Here is a 17,512-nt window from a genome sequence, read left to right as displayed (position 1 = left end):
AACCAGGAAAGATTTATCACCAGAGGAGATTAAAAGTTGTCACCACACCAAAACAGGCTATTGCCTATTCTTCAGCAGCAATAAAAAACTCCTAAACAACTTTTATGACCTGAGAGACTTTATTTACATAAGACAATCTTTGTTCACCATGCAGTTCCTCCCCTTTTCCTCCCATAACTTGTCATCACCTCCCTTTCAAGCCCCTATTCATTTTATGCTATAAAGCCTTCAACCATCTGCCCCCCTCTTTGAGTCTCATATTTTTCTGAGGCTTCCACGTGCATGTACATAATTAAAATGGTGTTTCTCTTCTTAATCTGTTTATTGTCAGTTCATTTCAGCAGACTTAATTATCAAACCTCCAGAGGGAATGTTTAAACTTCCCTACCCCATGGGAAACAACTTGTATCAGCTAGGAACTGCTTACATGCAGTTCCTTTTGCCTTTAGTCTTACAAACTCCAGTAATTTCCAAAGTTACTTAGATCAGCACCTTTCACCCCTACTCTCTTGAGTTTGTTTCTACATTTATACTAATAGTTATGTTCTCTTGTCACAGTCTGCATTCCTATGATTCCCTGACTTCTTAAATGATTAAAATTGTTTACATAGAATTTTGACCCTTTGTGCAGTAAAGTTCTATGTTTTCACAAATACACAATGTCATGTATACACCATCACAGTATCACACAGAATTGTTTCATTGCCTTAAAAATCTCCTGTGCTTCACCTATTCATTCCTCCCTCCCCTCAAACTCTGGCAACCACTGACATTTTTATTCTCTATTGTTTTGTCTTTTCCAGAGTGTCATATAGTTGGACTCATAGTATGCAGCCTGTTCAGAATCACTTCTCTTAGCAGTATGCATTTAAGGTTCATACAGGACTTTTTTGTGGCTTGATAGCTCATTTCTTTATTGTTGAATAGTATTCCATCATATGGATGTACCAGTTTGTTTATCCATTCACTTACTGAAGAAATGTGTGTTGCTTCAAGTTTTAACCAATTATAACCCTGTTATGAACATGTGTGTACTGTTTTTATGAGGACAAGTTTTCAAATCAGTAAATACCTAGGAGTGAAACCATTCCAACTGTCCCATAGAAATGATATTTAAAAGTTTTGACATAAACATGGAAATTGACCCTTCAGGTCTTAAAACTTGAAATTTACATTTGTCTCATCTGAGTTCCTTCCTCAGCAAACAGATCCTCAGGCAAGGGACTTAAAACTCACCAGATCACCACATCGAAACAAGATGCCAGACACCCTCATTCATCATAATTGCTTTTTTTACCCTCAATTTCTTCCCTCAGTATATAAGCCTCCCCAGTTGTAGTTGGTCAGGGATTTGAGACTTTATCTCCCATTCTCCTTGGCTGCAGCACCCAATTAAATACTTCTTCCTTGGCAACATTGTCTCAGTGATTGACATTCTGTGTGGTGAGCAGCAGGACTGAACCCCTGTCATTTTGGTTAACAGGAGCATGATTGCTGGATCAATGCTATGTCTAGCTCTTTAAGAACCCACCAAACCGTCTTCTAAAGAACCATGTCACATTTCAATGAGCAATGAAGAGTTCCTGTGTCTCCACATCCTTGCCATCTTTTGGCATTTTTGGTGTTTTCGCTTTCTACCATCCTAGTGGGTGCTAAGGGATAACTTATAGTTTTAAGTTGCAATTCCCTGATGACAAATGATGTTGACCACATTTTCACATTCATGTTTATTTTTGATGTCTATTCAGATCTTTTGCCCATGTTTAAATTGGGTCATTTGTCTTATTTTTTTAAAGTTTTTTTTTTTTTTGAGAGGCAGTCTCACTCTGTCACCTGGACTGGAGTGCAGTGGTGTGATCTCAGCTCATTGTAACCTCCACCTCCCAGGTTCAAACGATTCTCCTGCCTCAACCTCAGGAGTAGCTGGGATTACAGGTGTGTGCCACTAAGCCCAGCTTGTTTTTATAGTTTTAGTATAGATAGGGTTTTGCCATATTGGCCACGCTGGTCTTGAACTCCTGACCTCAGGTGATCTGTCTGCTTTGGTCTCCCAAAGTGCTGGGATTACAGGCATGAACCACTGCACCTGGCCCTGAGTTTTAAGTTCTTACCTGCTTAATTGTCCTTGCTAGAAACTCCAGTACAATGCTGAATAGAAGTGGTGAGCTTGGAGATCATTTTCTTGTTCCATATCTTAGGATAAGAGCTTTCAGTCTTTCATCATTATGTATGATGTTAGCTGTGGGTCTTCATAGATGTCCTTTCTCAGGTTGAAGAAGTTCCTGTTTACTTTAGTCTGTTCACTGCTTTTATCACGAAAGGCTGTTGGAGTTTGTCAAATGCTTTGTGTCTATGGAAATCATTATATATTTATTTTTTGTGAATTATCCCATTAACAGACTGGATTTACTGATTTTCATATGTTAAAACAACCTTGCTTTCCTGGGATAAATCCCACTTGATCACGGTGTATAATTCTTTTTACATCTTGCTGAATTTCATTTGCTAGTACTTTTTTTTTTTTTTTTTTGCCTCTATATTCAAAAGGGTTATTGGTATTATTTTTCTTTCCTAGTAATGTCTTCATCTGGTTTTGGTATCCATGTCTTCTTTATGCATGTGTGCCTATGTATGTAACCCTAGGCACTCTAAAACGCAGGGCTCAGGGCATGAAACTCTCTTGCTCAGCTCTAACCCTTCTGGTCACCTCTTTGTGACTTTTTCCCCCTTTAAGTCTGCCATTGAAGGACATTATATCCTAATTACACCTGAATAGAAGGGAGAACTTTGGGTCACATGCTACAGACAGTTCTCAAGACTAATAATTTACATTTATTGAATACTTTCTATGTACTCAGGCATTGTTCTAACCCCTTTGCATGTGTTAACTCAATCTTCCTAACTAAGGAAACTTTCACTTGGAAAGGTTCAGTGATTTGTTCAGTGGTAACACACTGGAGCATGACTACATTTTAATTAGGGCAAAATTTTTCATTTGGCCAAGAACAAAATCTAATATCACTGATACTATGTGAATAGTAATTTGAAAATTAAAAAAAAATTTTTTTTAAAGAAAAGCTTTGTTCTTCAAGTGTGATTGTTATTATTCTTGGGCCAAAATGTTTTTCAAGGTACATATTTCTACTCTTTTAAAAAAAAATTATTTTATTAGAGTCGGGGTCTCACTATGTTGCCCAGGGTGGTCCTGAACTATCAGACTCAAGTGATATGCCCACCTCAGCCTCCCAAAGTGCTGGGATTACAGTTGTAAGCCACCATGCCAGGCCACACTTCTACATTCTTAATGAAGTCTGTGGAATCTACTTCAAATGCAATTTTAATTTATGTTTCAATTCTATGAAGATATTGGGTTGGTGCAAAACTAATTGCGGTTTTGGACCGTGAATTTTAAATCATTATAACTAGGCTCAACACATTTTTATTAATCAAAATAGGCACCATTACAATCAACACATTTTTGCCAACGAGAAATAAGTTGGTTTATTCCTGTGGCGTAAAAATCCGTGCTTCGGGATTTGACAAACTCTTGGAAAGCATTTTCTGCATCCTGCTGGTTGTGGAAGCGTTTTCCCTGCAAAAAGTTGTTGAGATGCTTGAAGATGTGGTAGTTGGTTGGCAAGAGGTCAGGTGAATACGGTGGATGAGGCAAAACTTCATAGCCCAATTCATTCAACTTTTGAAGTGTGGGTTGTGCAACATGCGGTCGGGCATTGTCGTGGAGAAGAATTGGGCCCTTTCTGTTGACCAATGCCAGCTGCAGGTGTTGCAGTTTTTGGTGCATCTCATCGATTTCCTGAGCATACTTCTCAGATGTAATGGTTTCACCGGGATTCAGAAAGCTGTAGTGGATCACACCAGCAGCAGACCACCAAATAGTGACCATGATCTTTTTTGGGTGCAAGATTGGCTTTGAGAAGTGCTTTGGAGCTGCTTCTTGATCCAACCACTGAGCTGATCGTCGCCGGTTGTCATATAAAATCCACTTTTCATCGCACGTCACAATCCGATCAAGAAATGGTTCGTTGTGGTTGCGTAGAATAAGAGAAGATGACACTTCAAAACGATGATTTTTTTGATTTTCAGTCAGCTCATGAGGCACCCACTTATCGAGCTTTTTCACCTTTCCAATTTGCTTCAAATGCCGAACGACTGTAGAATGGTTGACATTAAGTTCTTCGGCAACTTCTCTTGTAGTTGTAAGAGGATCAGCTTCGATGATTGCTCTCAGTTGGTCGTTGTCAACTTCTGATGGCCGGCCACTACGCTCCTCATCTTCAAGGCTCTCATCTCCTTTGCAAAACTTCTTGAACCACCACTGCACTGTACGTTCGTTAGCAGTTCCTGGGCCAAATGCGTTGTTGATGTTGCGAGTTGTCTCTGCTGCTTTACGACCCATTTTGAACTCGAATAAAAAAATTGCTCGAATTTGCTTTTTGTCTAACATCATTTTCATAGTCTAAAATAAACATAAACAGCAAGTAAGATGTCATTAGCAAAAAAACACAAAGAAATGCCCATTAAAATGATGTATAATATGACCACATTTATTTAAGAATGTATTCCAATATTAAATGCCAAATTCCAACAATGCAAAAACTGTTACTACTTTTCTTTTTTGGAGACAGAGTCTCGCTCTGTCACCCAAGCTGGAGTGGCTCACTGCAATCTCTGCCTCCTGGGCTCAAGTGATTCTCGTGCCTCAGCCTCCCGAGCAGCTGGGACTACAGACATGTGCTACCACATCTAGCTAATTTTTGTATTTTTAGTAGAGATGAGGTTTTAGCATGTTGGCCAGGCTGGTCTCAAACTCCTGACCTCAAGTGTTCTGCCTGCCTAGGCCTCCCAAAGTGCTGGGATTACAGATGTGAGCCACTGCACCCAGCCCCATCTTTTAAAATTTGAATCTTATAATTATAAAAATGTTACTTTATCATGGGAAAATAGGCAAGTGGAAGTATATTTTTAAATGTTTTCTCTCAAAAGAAGTGTCAACATTCTTAAGAATATGGCACTGAAGCAAACAAATGCAGTTAACTTGCTGCTTAGAAAAGACTTGGAATAAAGACTCTTTGACTCTTACCTTAGGAATCGGGTTTCTAGGACTAAGTGCTATATAATAAACTAGTGCCTGAGTACAAAAAATTTTCAGGGGTCCACATTCAGTCAGTTGTCTCTGGCAGAGGCACTGAGTTGGAGGGGGCTGTTTGTGTCCTTGTCTCTGAATGGAAGATTGTCCTCTGGGAATATCTCTGCTGTTCAATAGAGAAAGGCAAAAGGACATAGAAAAGGGTATCTGCAGAATCAAATGGTGAGCCAATCATTTTCCTTCTGACCATTTCTGTATTGCTTCTGAAGCAGCTCAGTTATTAGGTGAGCTTGTGAGTGAGAAAAAGCACATTTTCGAGTGAGGGATACAAACTGCCTTACAAAAAGCAGGACTGCTTCAGAGACATTGAACTAACAGAGGAAAGTTGGCATGGAGAAATGATTAATTTGGAGGAAAATTTTTGATACTATATATTTGTAATTTGGGGCATTTTATGTGTACTCTAGGACCATTTGTTCACAGAGAACCATTCCATATAACGTTATATGAACACGTAAACCCTAAGATACTTAAAAACAACCCAGCTTTATTGAGATATAATTCACATGCTATACATTTCACTCATTTAAAGTGTACAATGTACTTATATTACAGAGGAATAGTGTTATATATAACACGGATTCCTATAATGTTGAAACTGCAAGGCCTCCTAGTGGTAGGGTTTAAATGTACTAGAGAAGAAATTAAATTACTTAATATCATAGGGGCTCTAGTAATTATTTTAGCTTTCAAAATGTCTGATAAACTTACATAGTAATTTTTTTGGCAACATCCCTGCTTTAAGGAAGGTAGTTAGAGATGTTTGATGCTCTAGAAGTTTAAATGGGATTATAAAACTCCCATCTCCTTCTGTGGTGTGGACAGCGTTATTTTTCTGTTATTTATACAAGAAGTGAGGCTGTTTGAAGTTTTGAAGCATAACTTCACAAGATTTGGAGTACAGCCAAGTATATAATGAAACATTTACAATGTGTTTCCTTTTCTGACTTTTGGTTACAACATGTAAGTCATTTTCATGGTTATATTTTTCACTACTGGTGGTACTTATTAGGGTTTTAGCAGGTGATGGTTAATAATGTGTTTTTCCTTGATTCATGCTTAGAAACAATTAAGTAGGATACAGGAGTCAGACAGAAATCAAAATGTCAGCTTTATTACTGTTAAAATTGGTTGGAAAGCAGGGTTTAGGTATGCAGCCACAAGGGTTTCTTGGATTATTAGGTTCGATGTTAGTGCTAGAAAACTTACAATAACAGTGGCTTAAACAAGGGAGACACCATTTCTCACCTGAAAGTACAATGGTGTCAGACCATGACTGGCAGGATATTCTACAGTACCAGACACCTAGACTCCTTTTAATCTTGTTGATTTTTCTATGCAATGGCTTCCTTTCCCAGGGTCATCCTGGGGTCTAGGATGACTGCTCCAGTTCCAGTCATCATGTATACATTCCAGCCAGAAGGAAGAAAGAGGAGGTGAAGGGCAGGATATCTCCATTTAAGGACTTGTCATTTTTGCTTATATCCCATTAACTAAAACAGTTACTAAGACAAATCTAACTAGGAAAGTGAATATTCTGGGTAGTCATGTACTCATGTTAAATGGAGAATTCTATTACAGAAAGGGAGAAAAGATACTGATGGACAACTTGTAGTCTCTGCCACATTCCTGAGTTCAACTTACATAACTAGGCAGAGGCAAAGCTAGCCAACCACTGTCTTCCACTAGAGGGAGGCACGAGCTGCTTATCACTGAACAGACTCACCTCAAGGGTCAATCGCTTGCAGGAGGGGAACACAGAAGGGGCTGAGCCACACATGCTGGGTTCCTTCTCATTTCCACAACTGATGTTCGACTTTTCTAAGGGGCAGTACAGAGAACCGTCAAAAGGCAGGAAAGCAGTACATGATTTGGCACCACAGTAACAAGGTTTTCTTAGTTTCCCATTATCTAGCCTTTCTTTGTCTTCACTGCCTGTTAGATTAAGATATCTTCCTGAATAATCATAAGAGAGTTCTTCTTCTGGCACAATATCTTTGGCTGCAAAAAGTGCCAACTTAGGTACCATTGAGTCAATTCGGACAGGAATCATCAAAAGGTTTGGCTCACAAGAATGATTAAGGAATCTTCCAATATTTCCTATATAAGTAGGGTCAACAAATGTTTCCATTACCTGCCCAGTATAAACATGTTCCCTGATGGCTATAATGTAGTTAGAGTCAGATTTTGTTTGTAAGTGAATTCTTCTCTGAACTTCAGAGAATCCTAAAACCTCACCAGCATATTCACAGACAAACCTTCCTTTTGGTATAAATTCCAAGGTACGAAGTCCCCAGCCTTTTTTATGCGTCTTGAACACTTGGAAGTGGAACTGCAGACCTTTCTGGACCACTCTGTTTCTGCAGTGGTCACTGCATCGGCACAGGACATTGCATTCAAAAACAGGCTCTGCATACTTTCCTCCAGATCCTATATCTCTAAGGCATGAGTTATCATCATAGTTCTCTCCATGGCGGAGACAGGAGCAAGTGCCAGGGAGGCAGGGAGTTTTGACACAAATGCATCCGGGAAAGGTTATTTGAGTGGGATCAATGTCTGCTCCAGGTCCAACTACATGATCAGGAGTGTACTGTAAAAAATATACACACTGTAAGTGAGCATGTCATGTCATATATTTCCTATATATTCCAAGTAGTTTTTGACTGGGACCCATTCTAATTCTAACATATATAAAAACAGTTCAAAACTGACAAAACACAGTGTACTAAGATATTGTCCAAAAAGATCTTTCTTCAATAAAACAAGAATTTTTTTTTTTTTTTTTTTTTTGAGACAGGGTCTTGCTCTGTTGCACAGGCTGGAGTGCAGTGGTGTGATCACAGTTCACTGTAACCTGGGCTCAAGTGATTCTCCTGCCTCAGCTTCCTTACTTGCTACAGCTACAAGTGGGAACAACCATGCCCAGCTAAGATTAATTTTTAGAATTTGTGGTTTTATTTTAGGTTATGTATAAGGATGAGTTGGGCATTATAATACTTAATGTATATAATAGTATGTTATATATAGGTACGCATAATGACATATACATGTATTTATATATGTATTATGTACGTATAAGGACAATAAGAAAAACAGTATTTTTTTCTCTTATCAGAAACGGAAAGTTTTGTAACTTAATTTGTTTCACTCTTAGCTTTGGATGTCAGAAAACTCAGTGCTGAATTTAGTGTCTGAGTACAGTTAAGCATTTTATCCTTAGCTTTTGATCTCTTTTACCTTTACCTTATATACACGCATATATGTATTTTAATTGTGAGTTACCTCAGATACTAGTTGGGGATGAGAAAGTCATAAATGACAAGTCAATTGCACACAGAATTCCAAAAATGCTATTTCTTAAATAGATATTACTAGATATTTAAATTTATTATAGATGTACACTTGTAAAGAAATTCTGTTCTAATTAAATGGGAAAGGAATATAAAAAATTACATTTATATAAAATATATAAAATATAAAAACATTACATTTATAAAAAGTTATATAAAAAGAAGACAATCCTCAATCTAAACTCTATGTGAAGCCTGATCTCTGGTTAGATCCTCATTAGCATCGTGAAGCATATTTTCAAACTGTGATTTCATATTAAAGTATCTCTCATGAACCCAGATTTTTTTTATGTATACAGTAATTCTTGCTTACATAAAACCGAATCCATTTTATACCTGCTTTATTCCAAAAAGGATTTAATGAGACTCACAAACAGGTAAGATAAATGAACAAGTAAGGACAGTAAGGTGAAAGGGAAATAGAGCAAACAGGTCCAGTGAGCTTAGACACACAGTGTGTGGTAGAAGTAGACTGGACATTTGGCTCTGCCTAAGAGCTGCCAATTCAGAGAAGGATATATGATTAGATACGCAGTTTGCCCTGCCTGTAAGGAATAATCTCATTGTTCAGAAGCGGCACTGACTTTTTTCAGTATTGATACCAGGAAGGAATTCCACCAATGTATTCTTCTAAACCATTCTTTTCCAGGAAGCAGTTTCATGGGCTTTTAAAATTCTGGTCCTCAATAAAGGCTGCTGGGATCCCACAACAGCAGAGTCGGGTAAGAGCAGTTCTGCAAGGAACGAGTTGCATGGCCTTTCATTGGGGATAGATTTTAAAGCACCTGGAGGAACGTTTGCACCATGTCTTCCAGTCAATCCTCCATTAATATTTTGTCTCCAGTCCAAGCTTTAGAAAGGTATTGAACAGCAGGTAGTTATACTCCTTGTGGAGGCCTCAGGTGGAGCTATGTAGTTAAGTGCAAAACCCTATGCTAAAAAAAACTCTGAGCTGGGGAGGATTGACATCCTCTTGTGAAAGATGAGGAGGACAACCAGTGGGAGGAATTGTGGGGGAAGGCCAACATTCTGCTTAAAAAGTCATTTGGGGGTGGAGAGAGGAAATAGCTTTTGTTTGTGTTGTTTCTTACAGCTTTAGCTTAGCAGGAATATCCTAAATGGATAAAGGATGGGTTAGAAAATGATGCTCTATCAGTCAAACTCAATGACTGCTGTTTTATATAGAATCTACCTTCAGCTTTTTAAAGGTTCAGTGTTGAAATGTAAATGGTTACTCAGACATTTTAAAAAGTACTTGTAAAATGAAGATCTCTGTTAAACTTTTCATGTTAAATTTGATTTGTCATTAAAGGCGCACATAGTTTTAAGGTATATATAAATCACTAAACGCTAAAGTTTTTTTTTTGACATGGATAACTTCTTTTAAAATCAAGTCTGACTTACTGCAGTTTTCTAATCAGGAAAGCAGGTGAAAAACAGTTTTATTTAGTTATTTTTACTTACAAATTTAAAAAGATTTTGGAGAATCTCATGATATTTCTTAAAATTCTGCAATTAAACTTGCTGCACAATCTATAATCCTCTAGGCACTTATAAATGGTAGCTAATTCCAAATGAACTGCAGATACCTTCCAAAAGGTAATAGAGACTTCTGGGAAAATTCCTGTTTAAACAAATTTTTTCCCCTTGATGGATATAATAACTGATCCTGATACCAATAATTGCTTTGAGTCATTTTATCTTCATGTTTCCATTTTCTCCTCCATAAAAGGTCAATAAAATATCATTTCAGATGATAATGACTTAAAAAATGACTATACTCAAGAATAATCTTTTGAAAACCTTAGTCTAATTTAATATCTGATTATGTAATTACCCATCTTTAAAGGTATTTACATATTGAAAAGCTATTTATTATTTTCAGAAATAATGTTAGGTCATTGTCCTAACATTCTATTCAAATATTTACATGCCATGTGGTTAAACTTTGAGTAGTCATGTGCTGCGTAATGACTTTTCAGTCAGACTACATATATCTATATACAATGGTAGTCCTGTAAGATTAGAATACAGTATTTTTACTGTATGTTTTCTATGTTTAGATACACAAACACCACTGCATTACAAGTATCTACAGTACTCAGTGTAGTAACATTCTGTGCAGGTTTGTAGCCTAGGAGTGATAGGGTATTATCATACAGCCTAAGTGTGTAGTAGGCTATACCATCTAGGTTTGTGTAAGTACTGTGCACTCTATAACATTTGCATAATGATGAAACTGTCTAATGATGCATTTCTGAGACTGTTTCCCCATAGTTAAATAATAGTTGTTTCTGGAGTATAACTGTATCTGAAAGCTAATGTAAAGTAGGTTACAAACTGGGAGTCAGCTGATATGACCTAAGCCAGACTTCTGCTGAAACAATTAGGGAAGAGGCATTCTCTTTCCACTAGAATTGTTCAACTGTAGTGTTTGCCTGGCATTTCCAAGTTCCGCCACATAGATGAGGCCTACTGAGTGGGTAGCCTACCACAGAAATGGGGAGCAGGGGTGTGAAGGGGGAGGGTGGTGGGAAGAAGTATCTGACAATACTTTTAGAATTATTGGGTCCAGACATGCCTATAGTTACCACTTTTGGACTTTTCTGATTTGAGGCAATTCCTTCCCTTTTTTGTTGGAGCCAGTTTGTATTGTTTATGTTTCTTGCAAACAAATGAGTCCTGACTGATACACCCTGGGTAGAAGCTGAGGATGGTTTCAGGAAATGGTTAGAAAATGTACTCTGTTAACCAAAAATAAAATTCTAAGTCTCCTGATCATCTGAACAGACCCCTCCTCTCAGCAAGAGCATTCCAAAGCTAACCTGAAAAACTGGTTCAGGTCATGATGGGAAGGGGGCGGGGGTCAGACATGCCTCATTATACCCTCTTCCCTTTTGGAATTACTGATAGAACAGACTCTTTAAGTCTGATAAAAAACACTTACAATCTATTCTCTCTGAAGCCTGCTACCTGGAGGCTTCACCTGCATGATAATAAACCTTGGTCTCCACAACCCTTTATCTTCCCCAAGACATTGCTAAGTTTTTAGATAATAACAATTCCTTCAAGCAAACTGTTAATCAGAAACTGGAAGCTTCCGCTTCCAGCTGTGCTGTCTTTCTGGACTGAACCAATGTACATCTTACATGTATTTGACTGTTGTCTCATGTCTCCCTAAAATGTATAAAGCTAAGCCATATCCCAACCACCTTGGGTGCATGTTCTCAGGATCTCCTGAGGGCTGTGTCATGGTCCATGGTCACTCATATTTGGCTCAGAATAAATCTATTCAAATAGTTTGCAGAGTTTGACTCTTTTCATAGACAAGTCAAAGGTGTAAATGGTCAATGAACAAAGATGTCTTCAATTAGGAGGTTAGACTAGAGCAAAGTATGCAGGAGACCACGCAGGAAAACTCTATGACTATGGTCTTGAACTGTGAGGAAGCAGCGGAGAGCTTCCTAGTGTAGAACATGGAATGCTCTAAAGGAGACACAAACTACAGCCAAGTATTAGCACTGTGATTCTGGACAAGTGACTTGTTAGGCTTCAGATTAGTTGCTATAAGACAAGGATAATACCCACATTTGGGGTGCTATCATGAAATTTTAATGAAATAATGCTGGACTCCATGTCAGACACTTTATAAAAATATTGGCTTCTTTCAGTTCTTCTAGATATTACTTTTAGATGTGATATTTAAAACAACATATGTTTCTGGCAAATTACTTAACATTACTAAATATCTTATTTATTTCACAGGTTTCTGTGAAAGAAAAACTGACAGAACAGGCTTAAAAAGCTTACTCTAGGGATTAGCACATATATGTTCGATAAAAATTTTGCAGGTAGTATATAGTAGGGTAGTGAAGAAAATAAGTTCTGGAGTTAAACATTCCAGGTTCAAACATATTCAAACCAAAACTGTGTCTAGGAAGTCATCGGACTGTATACCTTTCCTCCATTACTTCTCCATTTGAGTGGGGAAAAGCTAAGAGCTGACCCAGACCAGACTTCTTTCATTTATCAAGTATTACCTTACTGTCTGCAATATGCACATACAGGGATTTAGAAACAGTCAGAAAAGTATAAAGGACATGGAGAATGGGAATTTTTTTTTTTTGAAGATACTGCTGCCCAGGCTGGAGTGCAGTGGCATAATCATAGCTCACTGCAGCCTCCAACTGCTGGGCTCAAGGTCAGCCTCCCAAGTAGGTGGGACTACAGGCATGCACCACCATGTCTGGTTAATTTAAAATACAATGTTTTTGTAGAGATGGGGTCTCACTTTGTTGCCCAGGGTGGTCTTAAACTCCTGACTTCAAGTGATTCTCCCACCTTGGCCTCCAAAAGGGTTGGAATTACGGGAGGGAGCCACCATGCCTGGCTGGGATTTTTAAAATTTCCTGCATTGTTTTTTTTTTGTTGTTGTTGTTGTTGTTGAGACGTAGTCTCGCTCTGTCACCCAGGCTGGAGTGCAGTGGCCGCATCTCAGCTCACTGCAAGCTCCGCCTCCCGGGTTTACGCCATTCTCCTGCCTCAGCCTCCCAAGTAGCTGGGACTACAGGCGCCCGCCACCTCACCCGGCTAGTATTTTGTATTTTTTTTAGTAGAGACGGGGTTTCACTGTGTTAGCCAGGATGGTCTCGATCTCCTGACCTCGTGATCCACCTGTCTCGGCCTCCCAAAGTGCTGGGATTATAGGCTTGAGCCACCGCGCCCGGCACGTTTTACTTTTTCTTCGTATGTATCAAAGCACAGAATTACTCATGCAAGAGCTGGGAATAAATGCAAAATGATCAGGGCAAAATGATATATTGGAAACAAGCACTGGGTGGAGATTTCAAGTTTTCTGACAGAAAACTTAAGAGAAAATACACTCTTGTCTTGGCTATTCCTGTCTGCAATAATTTCTTTCTTCTCTGAAATAGACTTAGTTAATAGCATGAACTTCAGGGTCTAAATGACACAGACTGTAGGGCTCTCTAATTGTGTTGAATGTGTAGGTCTTACCTTTCTAACAGATATGTGTCTCAGGGAAAAGCATGGTTATGAGGTTTGGAGTGTGGCATGCTGATGGGGGTGGGGTTCCTATCCATAGGACGAGGCACACAGCAGGTGCTCAAGAAGCATTTTTTGATTGCCAGATTGCAGCTCTTGATACTTTTTTTTTTTCTTGATACTTATTAACGAGAAGTTTGACTTTTCTGAATCACATTCTGTACTGAAGACCCAGAAACTGAAGTATGACACTATAATATTCTAGGCCTAAAACCTGGGCCTCTGAATTATAAAGAAGTGCTGTGAAAATCTTCATTCCTTTTTTGGTTGTGTTAAAACCCCAGCTACAAGAATCTTTGTACTTGGCCTCTAGCCTCATAAGTTTGTTTTTCCTCCAAGCAGCTATTAGAAGACTGTGAGCCAGATAATTCTTGTCAAGGCCTGCTGAGATCTTAAAAATAATGTTTGAAGCTGGTTTCAGAGACCTGAAAAATGGTTAGATCCAACTGTTAGCTCAAGAAAATCAATTAGTTTATTCTCTACTTGGCTTTCAACACTGATGACATTATGATATGCTTGTTTCCAATATGAACATTTGAATTTCTTTTTGCTTTTTCACACAGTAGCCAAAGGCAAAACAGACACAAAGTTATTTTTATCTTGAAAGTTTTTCATGCCTTAATTCTTATGTGTGCATATGCCTGTGAAGGCAGGGTTTGGAGCAAGCAAGCTGTTTTGACCTTTTATAAGAGTGGTTTTGTGTTCCATGAATATATGGAAGAAAACGACTTGAATGCACTTTTAGGCTTGTCACTTAAATGTTTTAAGCATGTTTGATCTTCTTGGTAAGAAAGACAATAAGGTCTCTTAGGAGGGGATCCTGTCTTATTTTTGTAACTCTATCTCTATTGAGAACTGTGCATGTACAGAGATAGAACACTGTGGGACTGGGTTTTAATCTCCCAGTTTTCATTTATGCCTACCAACTGTAGACATAACAATCAATCATAAAGCTTCCTCTTGTCACTCCTTTCTCCCCTTTTAAAAATAGATGTGTTTAATATACTCTGCGAAATATAAAACCTCAAGATTTTATGGACATTAATGATTACAGTGATTCTAAGGGAGATACTTATATTACTTATTTTTAAATAATGCTTAAAGTGAGTTAATTAAAAAATATGTCGGGCAGTTTTACAGATTGTTCTTGGATATGGCAAAGAAAAATATGACCCAAGATTGTAAATAGAATAGCCTCAAACACACACACATACACACACATATATATATATACACACACACAGGCACAGCAGGAATATTGAAGCTAATCATAACAGTTGTAAACACCTTGAGGGTAGAACGTGTTTTTCTGTTTGTTGTATTCTTTGCAGCCCAACCCACCACCTTGCATATATTTAGCTCTCAATTTGTTGAATTAAGAATGGACTAGAACAGTGGTTTTTTTAATCAGTGTTTTTGACCAGGAACTCAGCAATGCTTAGTGCTGAGTAAGTTTTCAGGGACCACTGTTTAATATTGGGCCAGCCAACTGTATTATTAACATAAATTGCCAAAGGTAGTCTGGGGAACAATAATAATTTCTGACATTAATCTTATTCTACTCTTTTGAGGACTAAACTCTGATTTTTTTTATCTTGCCCAAATTCCTACCTAAGGCACCTGAGGAGTCATGCTTCACAAACCATAAAATCTCATCAGAGGAGTTTTAATTTTAACCCTATATAGCATGGTCTGCTTTCTAACCTGACTCTGGTATAACATCACATAACAAATAAAGGAAGAAATCAAAATATTTTAACCCCAAATATATTTCCTTGCCATATTTTGACATTGCCCTGGAGGGTTGTCTCTTGTGGGAAAAATCCACACTCTATTATAGAGAATCCCCTTTCCCCCTCTTTTTCTTTCTTTCCACAACCAGGAGATAATAAACTAAGAGCGAGGCACCTTTTTAAGTTCGGTAAGAAACATTTTCCAAACTGCTCCCTCTGAAGTCGGCTGAGAGTTTCCTCCGCACAATAAAACTTGGTCTCTACTTGGCCTGGTGTGGTGGCTCACTTCTGTAATCCCAGCACTTTGGGAGGCCAAGGTGGGCGGATCACTTGAGGTCAGGAGTTTGAGACCAGCCTGGGCAACATGGTAAAACCCTGTTTGTACTAAAAATACAAAAATTAGCTGGGCGTGGCTGTGGGTGCCTGTAATCCCAGCTACTTGGGAGGCTGAGGCGGGAGAATCGCTTGAACCTGGGAGGCGGAGGTTGCAGTGAGCTGATCGCACCACCACTCTAGCCTGGGTGATGGAGTCAAGCTCCGTCTCAAAAGAAACCCCTTTATCTTAACCTAAACATTTCTATTGATCCCAGGTCTTCAGATAAACTCTACCAATTGTTAACCAGAAAAATTTTAAATCTACTTATAGTCTGGAAGCCCCTCTACCACTTTGCGTTGCCCTGACTTTCTGAACCAAACCAATGTACATGTTAAATGTATTTGATTGACGTCTCCTCTCTCCCAAACGAGTATAAAACCAGGCTGTGCCCTAATCACCCGGGACACATGTTCTCAGCATCTCCTGAGGGCTGTGTCACAGGTCATGGTCACTCGTATTTGGCTCAGAATAAATCTCTTCAAATATTTTAGAGTTTGATTCTTTTCCTTGACATCTTTGAAAGCTGCTATTGAATCTATTATCTTAACCGATCCTCACAAGATTCCTAGGAAAAAGAAAGGGCAGATAGGGTTCATTGTTGATAATGGATGGCTATGCATTTTTAAATTATTATTTTCATTTTGCAGATGAATAAACTCAGGCTCTGGGAAGTAGCTAAGATGGCTAAGCTCTGAACCATGCGGATTACCTGAGGTTGGGAGTTTGAGACCGGCCTGACCAACATGGAGAAACCCTGTCTCTACTAAAAATAAAAAAATTAGCCGGGTGTGGTGGCACATGCCTGTAATCCCAGCTACTCGGGAGGCTGAGGCAGGAGAATTGCTTGAACCCGGGAGGTGGAGGTTGCGGTGAGCCGAGATAAGAGATAATGCCATTGCACTCCAGCCTGGACAACAAGAGCGAAACTCAGTTTCAAAAAAAAAAAAAAAAAAAAAAAAAGAGTAGAAAGGGCTTTGAGAAGTTAATAGCAGCGAACATTTACTGAGTTCTTAAAGCAAACCAGAAAGTGTATTTTCCTTGCAATTTTCAAAGCAATCCGGAAGAGAGGTACTGTTAGAACTGGAAGACTCTAAGGCTTAGCCAAAGCTAATTTATACTTGCCCAAGAGCCCACAGCATGAGGGAGACCACAGCTAAGGCTGACTCGCGGGGCTGTTTTTATGCACGACACTGGGTGCTATCCACTAACAGGCCCCACGGCTTATCCTACCTGTGAGAGACACCTGAGACCGGAGAGGTAAATGACTCCCCCCTTGATGCCTCCTTGAGTTCTGAGGACAGGACTGGGACAAAAAGCCGGGTTCTCATAAGGCCTCTGGTTCTGCGCTTCAGGGAATGGACTGAAAAGGACAGCACCCTTGCTAAGGTGATGCCGTGGGTTAACAGAAAAAGGCCCAGGCCGGGGCATGCACACCTATTCCCGCGCACCACCGGTGTGCTATAAGAGAAGACAAAAGGTCGCGACTGGGAGGCCGTCCCGGCGAGGCTGCTTGAGAAGGAGACCACGTGGGGGAGCCGCGCGTCTGCCTCCCGCGCCGCCTGGCCCCGCCCCTACCTGGAAGGGCGCCGGCGCGGCCCCCGGGGGCCACGCGCCCACCGGCAAGTTTTCCTGGCCGCACGCGACATCCAGCTGCTCAGTCGGGGCCTCAGGCTTCTTCTTAAACTCCGCCATCCCACAAGGCCCTGTCTTCTTCGCCGCTTCCGCGAACATTTACCCGCCTCACGCAGCGCCTACTACCCTGACAGGCCTGGGCCGCGCAGTGGATGCTGGGACTTGTGGTCCCTGGGACCCACCGCCTCAT

General features: G+C 39.5%; 1 protein-coding gene across 5 annotated transcripts; it reads right to left on the bottom strand.

Moving 5' to 3' along the window:
- Positions 1 to 2,561: 2,561 nt before the first annotated feature.
- LOC101867194 (histone-lysine N-methyltransferase SETMAR) lies at positions 2,562 to 17,460 on the bottom strand. 5 transcript variants are annotated; one of them, XM_005547658.5, is made up of 3 exons: positions 17,266 to 17,460; positions 6,894 to 7,757; positions 2,562 to 4,477 (listed from the first exon to the last, which is right to left on the bottom strand). In XM_005547658.5, exons 1-3 carry the CDS (start codon positions 17,419 to 17,421, stop codon positions 3,443 to 3,445), a joined length of 2,055 nt encoding a protein of 684 aa, XP_005547715.3. In that variant the 5' UTR covers positions 17,422 to 17,460; the 3' UTR covers positions 2,562 to 3,442. The 5 variants fall into 5 exon arrangements, with proteins under 5 accessions (XP_005547715.3, XP_073888852.1, XP_065394972.1 ...); XM_074032751.1 differs by having other exon boundaries at positions 6,894 to 6,988; XM_065538900.2 differs by lacking the exon at positions 17,266 to 17,460 and adding an exon at positions 16,921 to 17,214.
- Between the last annotated feature and the right edge of the window lie 52 nt (positions 17,461 to 17,512).

This window comes from Macaca fascicularis, chromosome 2, assembly GCF_037993035.2.
Source record: "Macaca fascicularis isolate 582-1 chromosome 2, T2T-MFA8v1.1".
In the NCBI taxonomy this organism is placed as follows: Eukaryota; Metazoa; Chordata; class Mammalia; order Primates; family Cercopithecidae; genus Macaca; species Macaca fascicularis.
Note: the sequence above shows the minus strand (reverse complement) of the source record. Positions and strands in the feature narration are given on the sequence as shown.